General features: G+C 42.1%; 1 protein-coding gene across 4 annotated transcripts in view; it reads left to right on the top strand.

The window, feature by feature from the left end:
* MGMT (O-6-methylguanine-DNA methyltransferase) overlaps positions 1 to 18,347 on the top strand; it is a 147,943-nt gene that overhangs the window by 16,146 nt on the left and 113,450 nt on the right. For 3 of the 4 annotated variants that reach the window (XM_061478691.1, XM_061478692.1, XM_061478694.1), the window contains one exon: positions 4,566 to 4,705. In XM_061478691.1, the coding sequence (XP_061334675.1) occupies positions 4,566 to 4,705 (140 nt within the window). Of the gene's footprint in view, positions 1 to 4,565; positions 4,706 to 18,347 lie in introns of those variants that run through there. The other variant, XM_061478693.1, reaches the window with a different exon arrangement.

Raw genomic sequence — 18,347 nt, 5'->3', positions numbered from 1 at the left:
AGAACTTGTGTTAAGACAATTTCTGGTGTATCTGAGTATCTGAATGGGTGCAGACACATCCATGGGCAGCACTGTTGCATATTCCTAGTGGAAATTTGTGGTTCCTGGGATTGTAACAACGCCCACGTGTGAAATCCTTAAGAGAACACAGGGAAAATTTGAAGCTGTATTCATGATGGCATTTTTCATTCTTTGCCCCCTTCCATTCACTAATAAGGGCTTGATGCTGAAGAGCAGGGAATGCCAGGAGGCTTCCTCTTGATTTGTCCTGGAAAATACATAGAATCATAGAACAGTTCGGGTTGGAAAGGACCTTAAGATCATCCAGTTCCAACCCCCCTGCCATGGGCAGGGACACCTCACACTAAACCATGGCACCCAAGGCCTCGTCCAGCCTGGTCTTGAACACTGCCAGGGATGGAGCATTCACAACCTCCCTGGGCAACCTATTCAAAAAGTTTTTTCTCCTGGGAGAACATCAAGAGTGGAAACACTTTGCTATGGATTTTTTTTGTTAACTTTGTCGATCCTTGAGATTTACTTGCAATTTTTTATATTTATCTGTTCCCATTAAGGATCTGAATTGGATTCAAGGATCTCGGACCAAACTGCAATGGAATTTTTGGGGGTTTGAGGCACTGGCACAGGGTGCCCAGAGAAGCTGTGGCTGCCCCATCCCTGGCAGTATTCAAGGCCAGGTTGGACACAGGGGCTTGGAGCAAGCTGCTCTAGTGGAAGGGGTCCCTGCCATGGCAGGGGTTGGAGCTGGAGGAGCTTTAAGGGCCCTCCAACCCAAACCAGGCTGGGATTCTGTGTAGATCATGGAAAATGTTGAATTATTTACTGTAATGTCAAAGACCATTCATGCAAATCTAAACATGATCTGGATTGAATCAAGTGGGAGGTATGTTTTAGTGCTGAAAACCTTGGCTGCAGCGGGGCTGTTAACATTGAGTTACAGTGCAAAGCATAAGAGGTGAAAATCCTTTGATGCAAGTCATCAAGCTAATGCTGGCTTTTGGGTTCATAGCACCTCGTTTAGGAGATAAAACTTGCTGTTGTTTCACATCCTTAGCGTTTGAACCCTTGGAAAGCAGTTTGAGCAGCGTCCGTGTTTCCTGGTGGGGTTCAGTGCAGTTGATGTGTAATCTAGGGGACCTTCGCCTTTTGGAGGAGCATGGTGCTACCAAGGCAAGTGCTATGGACAGTCGTGGGAGCATGCCTGGAAAACGAGGCTTCTCTGTACAGGACATTAACTCATCAATTATGCTAATATTCTTACTGATATGTCTTCTACTTTGAAAACCTTTTGATACTCATCTGTTATTAATGACAAAAAGGTCTTAGTTCTGTTGGCTAACGATAGTCATTTCTATAGTGCTTAGTATTGCAGTGAGATAGAGACTTCCATTCAGGGCACCTTCACTTCTGTTTCTGTAGCAGGCTCCAGATAGAAGTTTCCAAACCCCATTTTTTTTCTTCCTATGTTTGAACTCGCGAGAGAGTTTGGCACAGATTTATAGGTATTTCAGTGGAGAAGGAGGGTGAAGGTGAGGAGGAAATCCTTCACAATGAGGGTGGTAAAACACTGGCAAAGGTTGCACAGAGAGGTGGTGGATGCACCATCCTTGGAGATATTCAAGGTCAGGCTGCATGTGGTTCTGGGCAACCTGATCTAGCTGAAGATGTCTCTGCTCATTGCAGGATGCCTTGGAGATGCAGATGAGCTTTGAAGATCCCTTCCAACACAAAATCTGATTCATGCAGTGCCTGATGAAAATTGCTCAAATGATACATGTATATGTATGTATATGTATAAGCTGGAGGTAAAAAGGCAGAAGGCAGTTTATTGCCTTTATTACATTCTTTGCTTTAAGCTGCCATTCATTTTTAGTTCTCACAAGTTTAAGAAGGGCACTCTGGTGGTGAGCAAATTGTGGCTATATTGGATGTGGGCATGTTTTCAGTGTCCCCTGGTCTGCAGTAAATGCTGTCTAAGCATTAGGTCATTCAGCTGACCAAGTATAAAGGTGTTTGCATCTGAAAACTGTTGTAACTTGAATAAAATTCCACTTACTTTAAACCAGCACTGCCTGCAGAGTGTATTGTCACCTTCATCTTACCTGGCTCATCTCAGTAGCTGCAGGTGAATAGTGAGAAGACATGGCAGTGTCTGGGCAAGGGAGATAGCGTGTGTTGTACTTTGGTATGGTGACCTTCATCTTTGAGGCTCCCAACCCAATTGCATATATATATGGATATATGTCATGCAGTTCCATTCTCATCTGAAAATAACCTTAAATATTGCTGCCCAATGCATATGCTAAACAAGACTGAAAACACTAGTTGCCCTCACTCAAGGCTTCATCTATAAAGCTTAGTTCAACTTGGTGGGAACTTACAGGCTTATTTATAGTTTTCTGTTCCTCTCTTCATCCTGTGTTTTGTTATAATGAAAAAGCTGTCCTTTTAGCACTAAGCTGTTACATTCATGGAGCACATGGTACGAGGTTCAGTGCATCTAGTTTGGGGCTGTCACACAAATAAGAATGAAGAATGTATGCTGGTTTTCCACATATGTAAACTTCTGTGTTGTTTTTGCTAAGGCTTGTGCAGTGAGGTGCTGCTCCAAAGAAAAGTTGACCCATCTCCTCTCCTTGAGGAGGGAGAAGGAACAAAGTTGGTTGAAAAGAAGAGTTTTTAAAACCCCAGCAAACACTTTGATTATTTAGGAAAAGCTGATTTTGAGTTACAGTCAAGCTAAATAAACCCCTGGGAACCTGCAGTTCTTCAGTCCCAGCGCACTGGGATCTTGCCATGGAATCCCAGCCTGGTTTGTGTTGGATGGGACCTTAAAGCTCATCTGGTTCCAACCCCTGCCACGGGCAGGGACACCTTCCACTAGAGCAGCTTGCTCCAAGCCCCTGTGTCCAACCTGGCCTTGAACACTTCAGATTAACAGTGGTTGCTGAGTGTCTTAACTGAGGAATTGCTTTAATGCTTCCCAAAATTCAGAGAGTTGAATTTACTTTTGCCCTGGTAGGCAAAACTATCTACTGGGTTTTCTTCTCTCTTCACACTGATTCCATTACCCTCAGATGCGACTTCACTGCATAGCACTAATAACAGGATTTAAAAAGAAATTCTCTTATTTTGAAGAGAAATAGATGAAATTGTTGTACAGCTGCAAGCAGTGGTCAGCTGCAGGTTGTCATTGAGATTTTGCCTGTCTCCTTGCCTGTCCTTGTGCTCTTCAATCAGTTTCCCAGCTTCTTAATCTCTTCTGCATTTCATGCAATGCTTCATCGGGCTTTGAGCATCATTCCTCTTGATGCAGGTATACATAGTTGTCATGGGAGGGGGGCTTTAGAGTGGACTGTGAAATTGGGTAGATAAAGGGGAAGTTGGTGAGGTGTCTGGTTCTGAACATTGCAGTAACAAGGGAATTTTTCAGGTGGGAGGCAAACTGCAAGTTAGTAGGGCTTTAAAACCCAAGAAACCTTGTTGGGCTGTCTGTTTAACTGGGATATTGGGTGGAGATAGCTTGTGCTGCCTTAAAGTTCCTGGGTTTCTTTGTTCTATTCGCTTCTTGCATCCCGTTTTCATTGAATTTAGCTCATTGGAGCAAAGTCTTTCTTGTGCTGGCTGTACAGCACTAATGCAGTGGGGTCTGAACCTGTGGTTTGGTGACTACAGTGGACGTGTCTGTGGTGTCCTGTCCTAGTTCTCTCCTAATGATTGTGCCCACTAAGCTGTAAATACAGCTCAGTGTCCATAGAGTCACGCTGGTTTTTAGCCAAGCTGAATTTGACAAGCATGTTATTGTTTGTCCTGCACAATATTGAGACATGCTTGGCATCTGTTTCCAACTACATCCTATCAGTAATCATAAAACCAGACTAGTAACAATGGGGATAAAGGATTTTTTTTACTAAGGAATGATTGTTTTTTTTTTCCCATATATTTTTCTAGCAGACATACTCTGTGTTCTCGTCCTTATTTGCGTAACACTGCTGCTCTAAACCAGTGAATATACTTTGTCACAATAATCCTTTTGAAATTGGTGTCAAAACCATCAGATGTTAGCGGATAAACCAGCCGTGGACTTGCTGCTATTTGAGATTTTCATGGAGGTCACTGTTCTAGTTAACATGGGGATGTGGACTTCTTGGGTTGGATCATGGAAATAACAGGATCCCAGCCTGGTTTGTGTTGGAAGGGAGCTTAAAGCTCCTCCAGCTCCAACCCCTGCCACAGGCAGGGACCCCTTCCACTAGAGCAGCTTGCTCCAAGCCCCTGTGTCCAACCTGGCCTTGAGCACTGCCAGGGATGGGGCAGCCACAGCTTCTCTGGGCACCCTGTGCCAGCGCCTCACTGAATAATTATTTTCCTTTTATCTAATCATTCTGAGTTGGAATTTTGAAAGCCAGAGCCATGGTTGAGGGAACTACGCTGGTTTCTTGTGCTTTTTAACATTGCTTTTGAAAACTAATCAAAATACCTTAAGATGAATGTGCCGTGGTGAAAATGCATGCAATTAAAGAGGAGTTTCTTTTCATGAACAGGTGAAATCCACAATGGGAGGATCTCGGTGCAAGGAGAGACACATGGCTCTGCTTACCCCTGTGGGAAAGATTGAGATATTGGGGTGTGAAACAGGCTTACATGAAATAAAGCTTCCAAAAATGAGTTTGCTGCCAAGTGGGTAAGTTCATGTCCTACTGATCTTATATTTAGGTATATTGTAGAAGAAAGTTCTGGACAATCTAAGACATGACTTTGGATTTGTTTTTACTGGCTATACTGGGACTCCAGTGCCTTTGAGGAGTGGTGGGTCCAAAATGCATTTCTTTGTGCTGCATCAATAACATTAGCAAAGAAATGTTCTAACATAGAAGTATTTTTAATGAGGCTTTGAAAGTATATCCTGTCCCTAATTTTGGACACATGTAAGTCTGTCACTCCTTGTATCCTTTGCCAATTTTCCAGACCTGTATCTAGATGTATATGTTCAAGAGGAAAAACTGGGGTTGAATCATTGTTTTACTTACTGCATGCTGCCTCTGGGAGCTCTGGATGGTTTTCCATAGCTATAATATCTTCTGGAGCTCAGAACAGATGATACACATGGCAGGGGAGATGAAATCTCAAATACAGAACTGACTGAGGAGGTATTGGCATGTTTTACTGTGGGGTATCAGTGCTGATCAATCTAAAATACATCTGTTCAGCTCTTTGGTCAGTGCTTTTCCCTTATTTCTGGGGAAATGCTCAGTGACATTTGGAGAAGAAACGCCGATTTCTTTCAAAATGGTGAGGTTTCTTTGCTGAATTCTTCTGCCAGAATGGAAGTTACACCTTATTTAAGGTTGGTCTATGCAGCTGTTTCTGGTAATGAAAGCAAAGGCTTTGCCACAGTCCGTTGCAGCACAGCTTTTTCTGACAAGACACACAGGTTTTTAGTTTCCTTCTCTCCACATTGTCCTTTTCTCCTATTTTTCACTTATGAAACTCTCCATTGATTTGTGGGGTTTTCCCATTTTATTATCCTTGTAATTGAAGTGCAAATGAATCAGGAATATGGAGCATAATGTGAATTCTGATTGAAATGTGTTTTTTCTCCATGGAAACCCTCAAACCTCTGTATTTGACAATTGCCAACTCCAGCAATGCAGAAATAAGTACTTCAGTTTCTTCATAGGCTGATTTGAGTGTTGGATTTCTGCTGATGAGGAATGGAAATAAAGACACATTTAGGGTAAGGCTGATGTTTGCCTTTGCAGTATCTGCCTGGAAAAGCCTAATCAGATGAGGGCTCTTCACCTTTGAGAAGAGGAAACATCAGTGAGCATGTGAAAGAACAGTAGGGAAAAGGTTTGTGGGCTCTTGAAGTGACAGATACAGATTGTGTGTTCTTTATAATGCCAGATGTAAAGGGAACTGTATGAAAACAAAAGTGAAAGACAAAAAACATGAAGTTGTGGGCACTAAAATTAAAGGCTCAAAGTGAAATGGAATAATATTGAAAGAAAATCATTACAGGCTTTTAATTAGTAGAGGTTGAGAAGGTGGATGGGGGGTTATTGTCATACTGTGTTTGTGTAGCACTCCTGCAGAGGTGAGAGCAGAGGTCTGCGTTTGACTTGTGTTTAGTGTTGAGGTTTTGGGTGTTTCACTTCATGGGTTGCCTTTTCTTTTGGGGCAAAGTTTACTGGGATGGAAATTGATCTTTCAGGCACAAATCCCCTTTTTCCAGGGAATTACACATGTCCCCCAGAAGCACCAAGTACATCGTTACTCACCTCTGTCCATGTAGATGAGAGATGCTGGTACTCAGACTGTGGGATGTTCTCCTTGAGGGAGCCTTGGTGCAAGGCAAAGTCCATCCCTATTTAAGGAAGGCTTCTGCTCCCTTCATTTACCACAGTTTCTGCCACTTGCTCACCTGCAGCATGGCCCATTGGCTGGTTGAAGAAGGGTCTTGTGATCTTGTTCCTCAGGCAGTTGAACAGTTGAGATCCTTTTCCTAATTCTTCTTTTATATGATCTCTATCCATCTCAGTGGAGACTTCTTCTGGGTAGCCAGGAAGTTTTGAGGCTTTAGCGGCATCTTAATGCAACTTAATTTAGCAGGTTGCATGATTTATATGCCCAAATTGTTACATTAGATAGACTGTCACTGAAGAGTTGTTCAAGTTCATGGTAAGCAGACTACTCTTACTGTTAAGAATTTACATCTGGAACAGAGGTGGAAGGTGGGACTTGTGTTGTCGTTCCCAGTGATAAAGATCTAAAATTTTTAAAGCCCTCTGTAAATGTTTGTGCTGAAATATAACATTTAATCTCTTCCACTCATCGCCAGTGAATGGTTGTTAAATCTGTCCTCATTATTTTCGACAGACTAAAATAAAACCAAAACAGTGCCCAGTGTTTCTTCTGACGGGCTAATAAATGCTGTGGTAAGAACATTGGGTAGGGAAAAAAAACCCATAAGAAACATAAAAATTGATTTTAATGGACCCCTGTCAGAGAGAACCATAATGAGCACAAGTCCAGTAATAAATATTGGTATTCTGCTCCACGGTGCTTGGGACTTCTCATGTAGAATTGCATGTAATAATCAATATACATCTTAGGGTTTTTAACAACAAAAATAAGTAAACCTTTGAAATGTATAAATACTGAAGACTTGCAGTCTGTCAGAATCCTGCTGGTTGTAGGGAAATCGGATGAGAGGGGCTGCTAATGGCATAATCTCTTTGTGGAGATCTTGCTCTATTTTACAGCTTGTAAAATGCTGTGCAATTAATCACCTGAGATTACAACCTATTCGGTGATGGCTCTCCTTAAAACTTAAGAACACAGACTATAATGGAGACTAAAAGGAGAGGCAACAAAGTAAAATTCAGGTTTCAGTATGCTTGGAAGAAATTGATCTATTAATGAGATGAAACTAATTGTAATAACCTAAGGTTATTCTGCTCCTTGTGAGCTTAAAAGTCCAGGCACGTCGCAGTGTAACGGTTTCTGTTTGGAGTGGAGGGGTTTTTAGTCAAGCCTTTTCAATTGATGTTTGTATATACCTAAGAATTAATATCCATAAATGAGGAATTTCAGCTAGATACGGTTGTGAAAGTTTTGATTTACTGAATACTGACTGAAATAGTTTGTTTCACAATCAAAGTGTGTTGCCACCAATCGCTTAACTTAAAACAGTACCTTGAAATCCCCTATTTCTGTTATAGCATTTAAATTGCGAATTGACTTGTTTGTCATTCAGGTTGGCACTGTCAATTAATAAATCGCTGAAGATCATAGAACCATAAAATCCCAGCCTGGTTTGTGTTGGAAGACACCTCAAAGCTCATCCAGTTAGAACCCACTGTTATGGGCAGGGACACCTTCCACTTGAGCAGCTTGCTCCAAGCCCCTGTGTCCAGCCTGGCCTTGAACACTGCCAGGGATGGGGCAGCCACAGCTTCTCTGGTAGAGCCAGAATTGATGATAATCAGTAACTGAACAGCACTGGAATTATCAGAATCTGTGTTTAATTCCCATACACTGTATGATGGAGGCTCCAGTAGTGTTAATCCCTGTAGAACATCATAAGGGGGTGCTGGGCTGTACTTCCATTGTAGGGCTATTTCTGAAACAAATTGGCACTGTCCTGCTTCAGGGTTGTAAAGTGGGACAAAAACTATATGGAAGATGGTTGATTGTATAGATTTGTCTGGTTTCAAGAACTTCAGCTTCACAGTTCTTATTTTCACAAAAAAAAAGAAAAGTCTATATAACCTGTATATATATTTAGTGCTATATCAGCTGTTGTGCTTTATCCTTGTTTTTTCCTCCAGTATTCCTGCTTGAAATATTACAAGTGTTTAAGTTTTTGCTCATTCCAAAAGAAAAACTTGCTCTATACCATTACTGTACCTGTTGAGTGTCTCTTGCAGCTTTGAAGTTTCAGATTTAAATCTTCTTGTTATATTGGCTGCGGTGTTCCCAAGCTGTGGGTTAACTGTTCTGAGAAGCCTCATCTTGCTCCTGACTGGAGGAGTGAGTTACCTGTTTGGATAGTAGGGGATGGCACTCATGAACCCTGTTAGCAGTAGCAAACCATGCTTGGTTTTTCCTGTGCTAAACACTAACAGCAGCAGATACTCTGGAATCATGGGATGCTGACTTGGCAGTTGGGATTTCAGAAGGGAACAGTGTTTCCTTGGGTTGGACAGCTCTAAATTCTTTCAGGAATTCCCTGTTTCTCCAGGAAAATGGCCCCAGGATTCCCATTTCCCTTTGTGGAGTTGGGAGAATCCCATCTAGGTGATCTATGGTTATCTGGCTTGCATGTGTGCAGGGAAATAGTGGCAACTGGAGGACTTGGGTTAAAGAAGGGCAGTGGTATAATGTGCCTTGAGGTATAATGAGCCTTGGATGGCATGGTTTAGTGTGAGGTGTCCCTGCCCATGGCAGGGGGGTTGGAACTTGATGGTCTTAAGGTCCTTTCCAACCCTAACTATTCTGTGATTCTCTGAAACTCGAACAGCTTGTAGTGTGTGGCTGGAAGCTCCTGTTCTGCTGAGCACAGGGTGGTGAGCAGTGTGATGCACTGCTGTGTGTGTGTGAGATGGATGTTGAATTTGCCATTTCTCCGTGGGCACAAATTCCAGCATGTGCTGATATTGATATCCACTGCGGGTTTCAGTCAGTCTCCTTCTGCCAGGTTAACATCATCAGAAACTCGCCCCAATCTCTGTTTAAACAGGTTTCCAGCTATTACAGATTCAAAGACAATCTCAAGTGTGAAGATGCAGCGGTGTATGGGAGCCTGATAAGAGCCTAGAACAATAACTTGGAGAGGTGTGAACCACTCTGTTCATCTCTGAGGTATTTAATCATGGGCAGTGATGATGGTTTAAATGTCAACTTTGCTAACTCTTTCATTCCTCATACTGTAAAATTTACTGTGAGTGATATCTCACTTTGATGCCACAAGTGGGAGGCATTTGGGAGAGTGCCACTCCTATTTTTCCAATAAGCATCAGCCAAGGCTAAGAAACTTAGTGGAGCTCAGGGGCATACTAAAAACTGACTGAAGGAGGTAAGTATGTGACTACCCTTTGCTGCTTTGAATACATTTCAGGTTTACTATGAACATCTAATGTGACTTAGGTGAACAGAGGGTTATTGGAGGTGTAGCTTGGAAGATGTGCAACTCTTCCCCATGCAGTTCTTCCTTAAGATTATTGTGTAAGAGCAGAGATTTTCTAGGTACAGGATAAACCCGGATGAGATAAAGTGCATATTTGTAGTGAAGTTAATGGCTTGGGGATGATCTCTAAATGTGCAGTGGGAGCAGGAAGAGGAGAGGTGTCCTACAGACCTCTTTGAAGCTTAAGCTGCTGGTAGCATAGACTCTGTAGAGATTCCAGGTCATTTCTGGAGGAAAGGTGGTGGAACCAAACCACTGGCTTCTGTTCCTTCTGCAGAGCCTGGTGTTTCTGCCATTGAAAATGGGCAGTTGTGTTTACTGCCATTATTCTTGCACAGGTGAAGTTGTATTACTGGTTCTTTCAAAGACCTCTGTCCTTAAGGAGCCATCCTATGATCCGCATGCAGTTTATAGGCTTTGAGTAGTAATGTTAATAAAACTCAACATATCCCTAATGTCTGGAAAATTACCTTTATTTTGGGTTGTTTTTCATAGCAAGTACAGTAGCAGTGCTTACCCTCTGCAAGGTGGCATTCCTGCTCCCACTGGAAGGATGTTAAAACACCAACCAATTGTGGACAGGTCCAAATGCATCATAGCTTTCCTGCCAGCTGACACACAGCACTTAATCCAGTAAATACTATAATCATCCAAGCTGATGGCACTTAACTAGTGATCAAAGTATGCTTCTTTGTATGGCACTTTCCTTTTTTCAGAGTTTAGTGTATTTAATTACTGTTTACGGTGACTGGAAAATGGTTCATTAGATGGATCTTTTGTTGGTGTTAATACAAACAGATTAGGTTTGAGATACAGTCCGCATTTGATGCGAGTCTCCGTGTATCAAGTCCTTTAGCAGCTGGGTGAAGGGCTTAGATCGTTCCATGTGGTCTTTGCTTCTGTAGTACATTGCTCTCAAAAAGTGCTGCTTTGCTTTAGAACGCCTGGTCCTTCTGAGGTGATGATTCTTCAACATGTGGGGCAAAATCCATGCTGGATTTTAGCCATTGAGTTCCCTTGAAATTAGGGGAGTACCATGTGTGTGAGGCAGTGCAGCAGTACATGTGTGCTCTGTGATTTGGTCTCTGGGCTGCTTCTCTTGCATTTTAACCCCTTTCAATCCACGCAGTGTTGATTTGGCATCAGTGTTCCCCCATCCCTGGCAGTGTTCAGAGCCGGGTTGGACTGGGCTTGGAGCAAGCTGCTCTAGTGGAAGGGGTCCCTGCCCGTGGCAGGGGTTGGAACTGGATGAGCTTTAAGCTCCCTTCCAGCACAAACCATTCTATGACTTTCATATTGATGTGTAAAATGAAAGCATGTTTTGGGTGCTTATGTAGAGCAGTCACCGTAAGGAGAAGGTCAGTCTTGCACATTTTTCTTTGTAAGCCTCTTATTTCTGAATATCTTTTAACTTGTGGCACTAAGCTCATGCAAATCTCGTTGAGTTTTCTGCCACTTGTCTTAGAAACAAAGCATGCAGATGCCTGGGTAATAGGGAGATGATGGCTGTAACTTCACATTACGCCCAAATAAACAGGAAGATGGTATATTCACAAAGAAGAAGGGGGAAAGGAAAAAAAGAAATATTGCCTCCTCTGGTAGAAGTGTCTACAAATATCCAGGCATCAATCTTTATTTCAGCAGATTCAATGGATGTGGCAGGAAGAGTTATTATATAGCATAGTCCTTCTTTTATTAAAAATAAACTGGACTGGGTTTTTTCATAGTTTCTTGTGGAGATGCTACAGATTGCTTATGCTGCATCAAGATAAGAAAACTTTTTATTGGAAATAGTGTTTCAGAAACTTAAAATAAGCTCTAACATCACGTAGGAAGTTTAGACTTTGAAGCCTAATGTGTCGTACAGCTCAAATGCATGGTTTCCTATGGCTTTAGGCACGGTTTGCAGGAGAAGTTTCACTGTCAGGTGTGGATGGTGGGTTGTATTTTGCGTGGTTGGCAAAACCCACATTCCCCTCTCCCTTAAACTGAAGGGAACATTGAGCAACTCCACTGTAATCAATACTATACTTTAGATGTGTTATTTATCCTGACAGCACCGCTGCATTCCTATTCATCTGTCAAAGGCAGTGTAACAAGATTCAAATAGGAGTTGGTTTTGCAAGTCTTCAGTTGCATTTTTTTGTCCACAGGTCTACTGGAGAAACCTTTGAGGGCTCTATGTAAAAAAAATCAAACGAAAATCCATAGAATCATAGACTAGAATGACAGAACTCTAGATTTCTACTGGGCAGTTCTTTGTGGTGCTAATCTGATGTTTGAAAGCCTTTAATTGTAACATAGGCAACACCATGTCAAAAGGCTAACAGCCCTGTTTTGGTGTGCAGAAGAAAAAACATTGCTCCCGACCTGGTGCGTGTTTATAAACCTCAATGGTTGGCCAAGAAGTGTTATAGCAACCCAGTGATCGCGTTTTACAGGAGTGATATTTTAAAATGGCAAAAGTAACAACAAGCTGTATTAGATAATATAACTTGTGCAGACACCCACTTGAAAATCCCACAAATATGATGGCTTTATTTCTAGTGCAGAAGATGTAGAGCTGCAATAGTGCTGGAAAATAATTTTGCCAAAGAGGAGTGTGAGAATATGTCTATGCAGCCTCCTCTCTTCAAGAAAGTCCTCTGGAATTAAATCTCTTCCTGTCACCCTGTCCTACACTGTGCCACAGATAACTCTGCCTGGTGTATCTTTAACTCTTCTGTAACGCAGGCCATGAGTGGAACCTTTCCACTCCTTGTGCCAGAGGTAGATTAATGCACTGGAGCATGTTTCCATTGCAAATCCTTGTTATAAACAAGGGAAAATGGGCTGCATAATGACATGGATTATGTTTCTATTATGTGTCAGAATTACTGGGTGTTCTTCAATATTGCAGCTCTTCATTGTGGTTTTCTTCCCAGGCTTTTGTGGTCCTCCAAGAAAATCTAGATACATAGATAATGCTGAGAATAATTCAGAGCCAGAGAGCTGCTTTGAGATGGGACAGTGAGGTGTAAGTACAGACACATCTGGGTAAGAGGAACCTTCCTGCACCTCTCCTTGAGAGCTGTATCACAAAATGTTTTGCTGAAGAGTGTCACAGAATCCCAGCCTGCTTTATGTTGAAGGGACCTTAAAGCTCAGCTGGTTAGAACCCACTGCTACGGGCAGGGGCATCTTCTGTTAGAGCAGCTTGCTCCAAGCCCCTGTGTCCAGCCTGGCCTTGAACACGGCCAGGGATGGGGCAGCCACAGCTTCTCTGGGCACCCTGTGCCAGTGATACCTACCTGAAAAGCCTTGACTGTGCCCATGCTGTGATCAGAGCAAAGTTCAGGGATTGAGAAGCAGTGGGGTATTTGGGGATTTCTGTGGTGTTGGGTGGCTTTACCCAGCTGTAGCTGCAGTAGTTGGTCTTCATTGGCTACTTTGGCTCATGTATTTGCAGTAAAACTCTCAAAGATCACATGCTACTGATGTATGTGCTGATTATAGCTATTAATTATTATTATTGTTAATACCTACTTTAATTCCTTCTGTAAACAGAATTTAAGATGTGGTAGAACAAAGCACAATCACCCTGGAGCACATGAGACAGTTCCTGTCCTTAACCCCGGTGCCACTTCTGCAGTGTCTCACCATTGCAGTGGAACTGGGTTTCAGTGAAATGGTCTTCAGCACACTGTGCTGGGAAAGCAAGAGTTAAATTCTAAAACCTCATGCTGTAACTGTAAATGCCATTTTTCTTTCTTCACAAACGTAACCTTTTAACATTTATTTTTAGCTTTTACATTAATATATGTAAAAATATTAAAAGCTCTTGTATATTACATTAAAAACTTATGTCAGCTGCCCTGCTTTTTCCTATTTATTAAAACTTTTCAAGCAGTGAAAACATTTTACTTGTTAATGAGGGGAAGAAGGAAAATTAATGACATAGAGCTCGGATCTTCCAAGATGTCTCCTTTTAACCATGCAAAACCAGCTCTTTTTCCCACACTATGTAGTTTAATTTCTGTGTTAGGGTTCAGTAAGCAAATGCAAATAGATTTAATGATTTGCATCAGTAGATCACTTCTCAGTTTAATGTCCTCTGATAGTTTGGTCAAGGACTTTTTCTTTGGAAGGCTAGTGCTGTTTTGTGCAGTGAAAATATTAATAATGGTGGCATTGTTATGTTCAAGTAAAGCAAGGGAAATGTATAACTTATTCAAAAGCAGCATCTCCTATTATCTCCTCACTAAGATCATGCAGTGGAAAAAGTTATCCAGGAAAAGACACTTCAGAAATGATTGTGAATTGCTGATGATATTAAACATTTAGGACTGGTTTCCATATCACAGCTTGTTCCCATTCTGCAGCAGGGTTGTAGAATTCTGATCAGGAGTGTTCCTGGCAGTGATGGAATGTATCTTGCCCTGGGATGGAGCAATGGCTGTTTTGCTGGGGCTACGTCAACCTAGAAGGCTGAAGAGTGCAATGGGGCATTGTTGTGTATCCCAGACCTTGGGCTTCTGAAAGTCACAAGCTTCTGGTTCTAGCTTTTGCTGTTGGTATCTCTGGGTATGGCAACTTAAATCTGTGTGTTTTCTGATGGTTATGTCGAAGTGTCTACTTTATGTATGAGGAGTCCCTGCCCATGGCAGGGGGGCTTGGAACTAGGTGGTCTTAAGGTCATTTCCAACCCTAACTATTCTGTGATTCCGTGTAGACTTAAGTCCAAGTTCCACTGAAATGTGGTAGCCATCACTTCATTGGGAGGGTGTAAATGGTCCCACATAGCTCTTATAACCATTCCTGAAAGTTTTAAAGTCTTAGTTGTGTGATAAACAGCAAAAAGCATCAGCTAATACGTAGTGACTGAACTCCTCTGTGCCACTGGCATTATGTGCCAGAGGCCACCAAGAGTGATGCGGTAGGAGTTTGCCATGAAGCATGGAAGCCAGCATGAATGAGTCTCCATGGTTGGTGGGTGGTGTGGGTAGGTGGCACATCAGTCTGTGCTAAACATGAAAAGCATGGTGCTATCTGGGAGCACCTATGGCCGTCAAGACAGCAGTTGTGTTTATAAATGTACATAGCATTATGGAGTACACCAGGTTTTTCATGGCTGTTGCGTTAGACCTAGATCTCCTGTAGTACATGGTGCTGCAGTAGACTAATACATAAACCACAGCCCAAATACAACCTTCAGAAAGCCTCTTGTGATGGATAACTGCCCTGAGCATCCCGGTGTTTAGATGCTTGGATACAAGGGACAAGGAGGATAGAGAATATTTTCTGCTTTATTTTTTAAGCTCTTCCAGTTCAATGATTTAACCTGGGGGAGGAGTTGTTGAAAGTTTAAATGCTGTATGGAACTGGGTCATAAATATAAATCAGGTGATATTAAGGCAATTTGAAATGTATTAACTCAATAATTTGGAAGTAGCCATTCTTCACAGCTCATGAATGTTCTTCACCTCTGCAAACAGTTTGTTCTGATTTTATATGCTGCCATGAACGCCTGAAGGATACAGAAAATTTCTTCTATTTATACCTCTGGAATGCAGAAGACCAGACTGACCTGATCTTTGGGTTGTACCTGGCATGGAGCACCTTGGACTGTCTTGACTGTCTCCACCTCTGTTTGAATTCTTTGAACCAGTCTGATTTTCTTGGGTTTCTTCTATTGCCATTGGCAGGGATGACTGACCAAGGTGGGATTGAGCTTTTGTGGGGGGTTTAGTTGCTTGAAGGCTTTTTGCCCTTGCCACATTTGGGTGGGTTTTTCTGCCTTTGCTGCTCTGGTTGTGCATTTGTCTGTCAAAGCAGCTCCCCCTTTGACTCTCTGCTCTGGCGTTGGTTGCAATTTCTGTTGGTCATGGTTGGGATCACCTATCAACTCCTGTAGGTCAGAAGTTTTCTGTGCGCTGGGTAATATTCCTTGTGACTCTGAGGTTGTCCAGATGCTCTTCATTTATGCAGATATCCTCTGGGCTTTAAGATTTATGTTCCAGTGTGAAACAGAGGATATCCTCAGGGTTGTGATAGCGTGTCTCGCTTCCTGCCTGTTCTGGGAAATCCGTGTTGAAATCCTTTTTCATGGAACTTAGCAATAACAAAAGCATACAGGAACAAAAAGCCAGGCGTGATGCATCTGATTTCCAGTGCATGCAGGTAATGTGAAAAGGAACAAAGAACCTTTTGTCTGAAGGAACGATAAATCACAGTAAAAAGATGCCACATGGCCAAAAAAACAACCCCCAGGTATAAGGAAGCTGAAGGAAAACAAAAAGGAGCTTGGATATACATTCCTAATAACGCTTTCTACTTGCTAATAGTGCTGTATTCACATCGTGGATCAGTCAGACTCAGCTTCCCTGTGATGGGCATCTAAACTGGAATTTTTATATTCTACAACATTGTATGTACAATGAAACTTCCCTCTTTGTTAAATCTCTTGCAGTGTTTCCTAAAGAGTCGCTGTTAGTGATGTTTAGTCCAGTGTGCTGGGACTGAAAATTAATATTTGATTTGTTTGGGGGGTTTTGTTGGCTCTTTTTGTAACTTGTACTTGAGTGGCAGCGAAGGGCTCCTTCAGATGGGGTTTACATTTAGATCCCCAAAGGCATTTCTGAATTCTGCTGGTTTGCTTTTTGAGATTCATTCCAAAAACTTGCTGCATCTTAATTCTTAATTCTATTGAAATATTAAACCCCTCTCAGAATGAGCACACATTCACTGATTTATTCAGTAGTGGCATTGCTGAAACAGGGAAATAAACATGACCAATTCTACCACTCCTGTGTATGACACTTTTGCTTTGGCTCAGTTCATGTTGTAACTTTGTCTTCATTCAATACTGTTCCTTCAGGTCCATCACTCTGTTATCAAAAATCACTGGTAATTGGGCTAATTTATGACCAGACTAACTGTAACTCACATGACTTTAACTACAGGCTCTGTCAGGGTAGCACTGGCAGGATTAGAAGGTCTGCTTTGTTTTGGACTGCAGAAGACACATCTGTGTGTGTTAATTGGGAAGTACTTTTTTATTCACTCAGCACTTCCAGACTGTGGGTCCTTTAAGTACAGACTTCTTGTCTTGGTTCAACTTTTCAACTGGTAAGGAATTAAACTTTGAAAATAATCATATTTTTCTACATATCATTCTGTTGTTTAAAAGAAACTTCTGTTATTGCTTGTGGCTCAGTAATCCAGCATGTGGATGCCTTGATCATGGAACAGTTTGGGTTGGAGGGCCCTTAAAGCTCCTCCAGCTCCAACCCCTGCCACGGGCAGGGACCCCTTCCACTGGAGCAGCTTGCTCCAAGCCCCTGTGTCCAACCTGGCCTTGAACACTGCCAGGGATGGGGCAGCCACAGCTTCTCTGGGCACCCTGTGCCAGTGCCTCAGCACCCTCGCAGGGAAGAGCTTCTGCCTAAGAGCTCATCTAATTAGCCGTAAGAATTCATGATCCACGATGGTTCTTGGCTCCGAGGTATTTGCAGTTACTGGTATGATCATGTATGTAGTTACTTGTGTGATCAATGAGCATCTTCGATGTTTTACAACAGGAGTGTATGCACCTTTTATGCATGTTTTCAATGTGCAAATGTACATTAAATTATGAACAAAATTTATTAACATTTCATATGAAAATGCTGCCATTGAAACATTTGATGCCACTCTTTATTAATCAGTGGGAGAATCACAACTTTGGCCTTTTTTACCACCCCTGTCTTAAGGCAAGTTGTGAGTTAGAATCCACAGACTTGTGTTGCCAACATTCATGGGAAGACTCAGCATTTCAGCAGGTCTTTAATACTTTTCAGAGGTGATTCTTCTCTTTTTGTAACTTCTGCATGTTTGACCATGACAAAGGTGTGAAAAACCTTTGGCTCTTGTGTGAGGAAAAGCAGCCATCCTTCTCCCATGTAATAACATTGCTGAAAACTGAAAGAGCAGGGAAATACTTCCTTTGATACAGGAGCAAAATTGATTCCAGTAAACAAGTCTTTTGATTTTGTGTGGTTTTGTTTCTCAAGCTATACTTAGTGTGATGCATGAAGGATCAGAAGTTGGAGTACAGTCAGTTTATTAGGTTGCATTTTAGGAACTGCTTTTCTGCTGAGGACCTGGACAGGTCTTGGGTCTCCAGTTAAAGGACAGGTAAGTTACAGCCCAGTTGACCTTACGAAAAACACTGAGCTCTAAGGGGAGGTTGAAATGTGTTCCAATGTCCTCTATTTTTGTTCTAGAAAACCTCATTTAGGCTGAAATCCTCCTGGTGTCTTTTGATTTGCCAGGGTTGAAACAGTGCAAACACCATTCTGTTTGTGCAATGCAATATTTAGCCATAATGCAGATGTCTTCTCTCCTAATGGATGTGGATGGACGACTCTGGGTGAATGTGAATGAAAACAGAGAGAAAACTTAAGCTGCAGTTTGGTTGTGTTATTGCGTGTTTTACAGCAGGACTGCTGCCAGTTGTGTGATGTCTCAAGTGTTTGACATCAGATGCAGGGCTGCCAGAGCCTGTATTTTGATCACTGGCTACTAATAAGGTTTTGTGTCTTTATCATCTTAAAATATCTTTGAAGATGGGAAGCTGTCTGTAGCCTGATAGCTTCTGGGTTTGGGGATGTTAATG

Source organism: Pezoporus flaviventris, unplaced genomic scaffold, assembly GCF_033815535.1.
Source record: "Pezoporus flaviventris isolate CSIRO_AGI_PZ_B2104156 unplaced genomic scaffold, CSIRO_AGI_Pfla_v1 ptg000129l, whole genome shotgun sequence".
Classification (NCBI taxonomy): Eukaryota; Metazoa; Chordata; class Aves; order Psittaciformes; family Psittacidae; genus Pezoporus; species Pezoporus flaviventris.
This window is presented reverse-complemented; position numbering and strand designations above follow the sequence as displayed.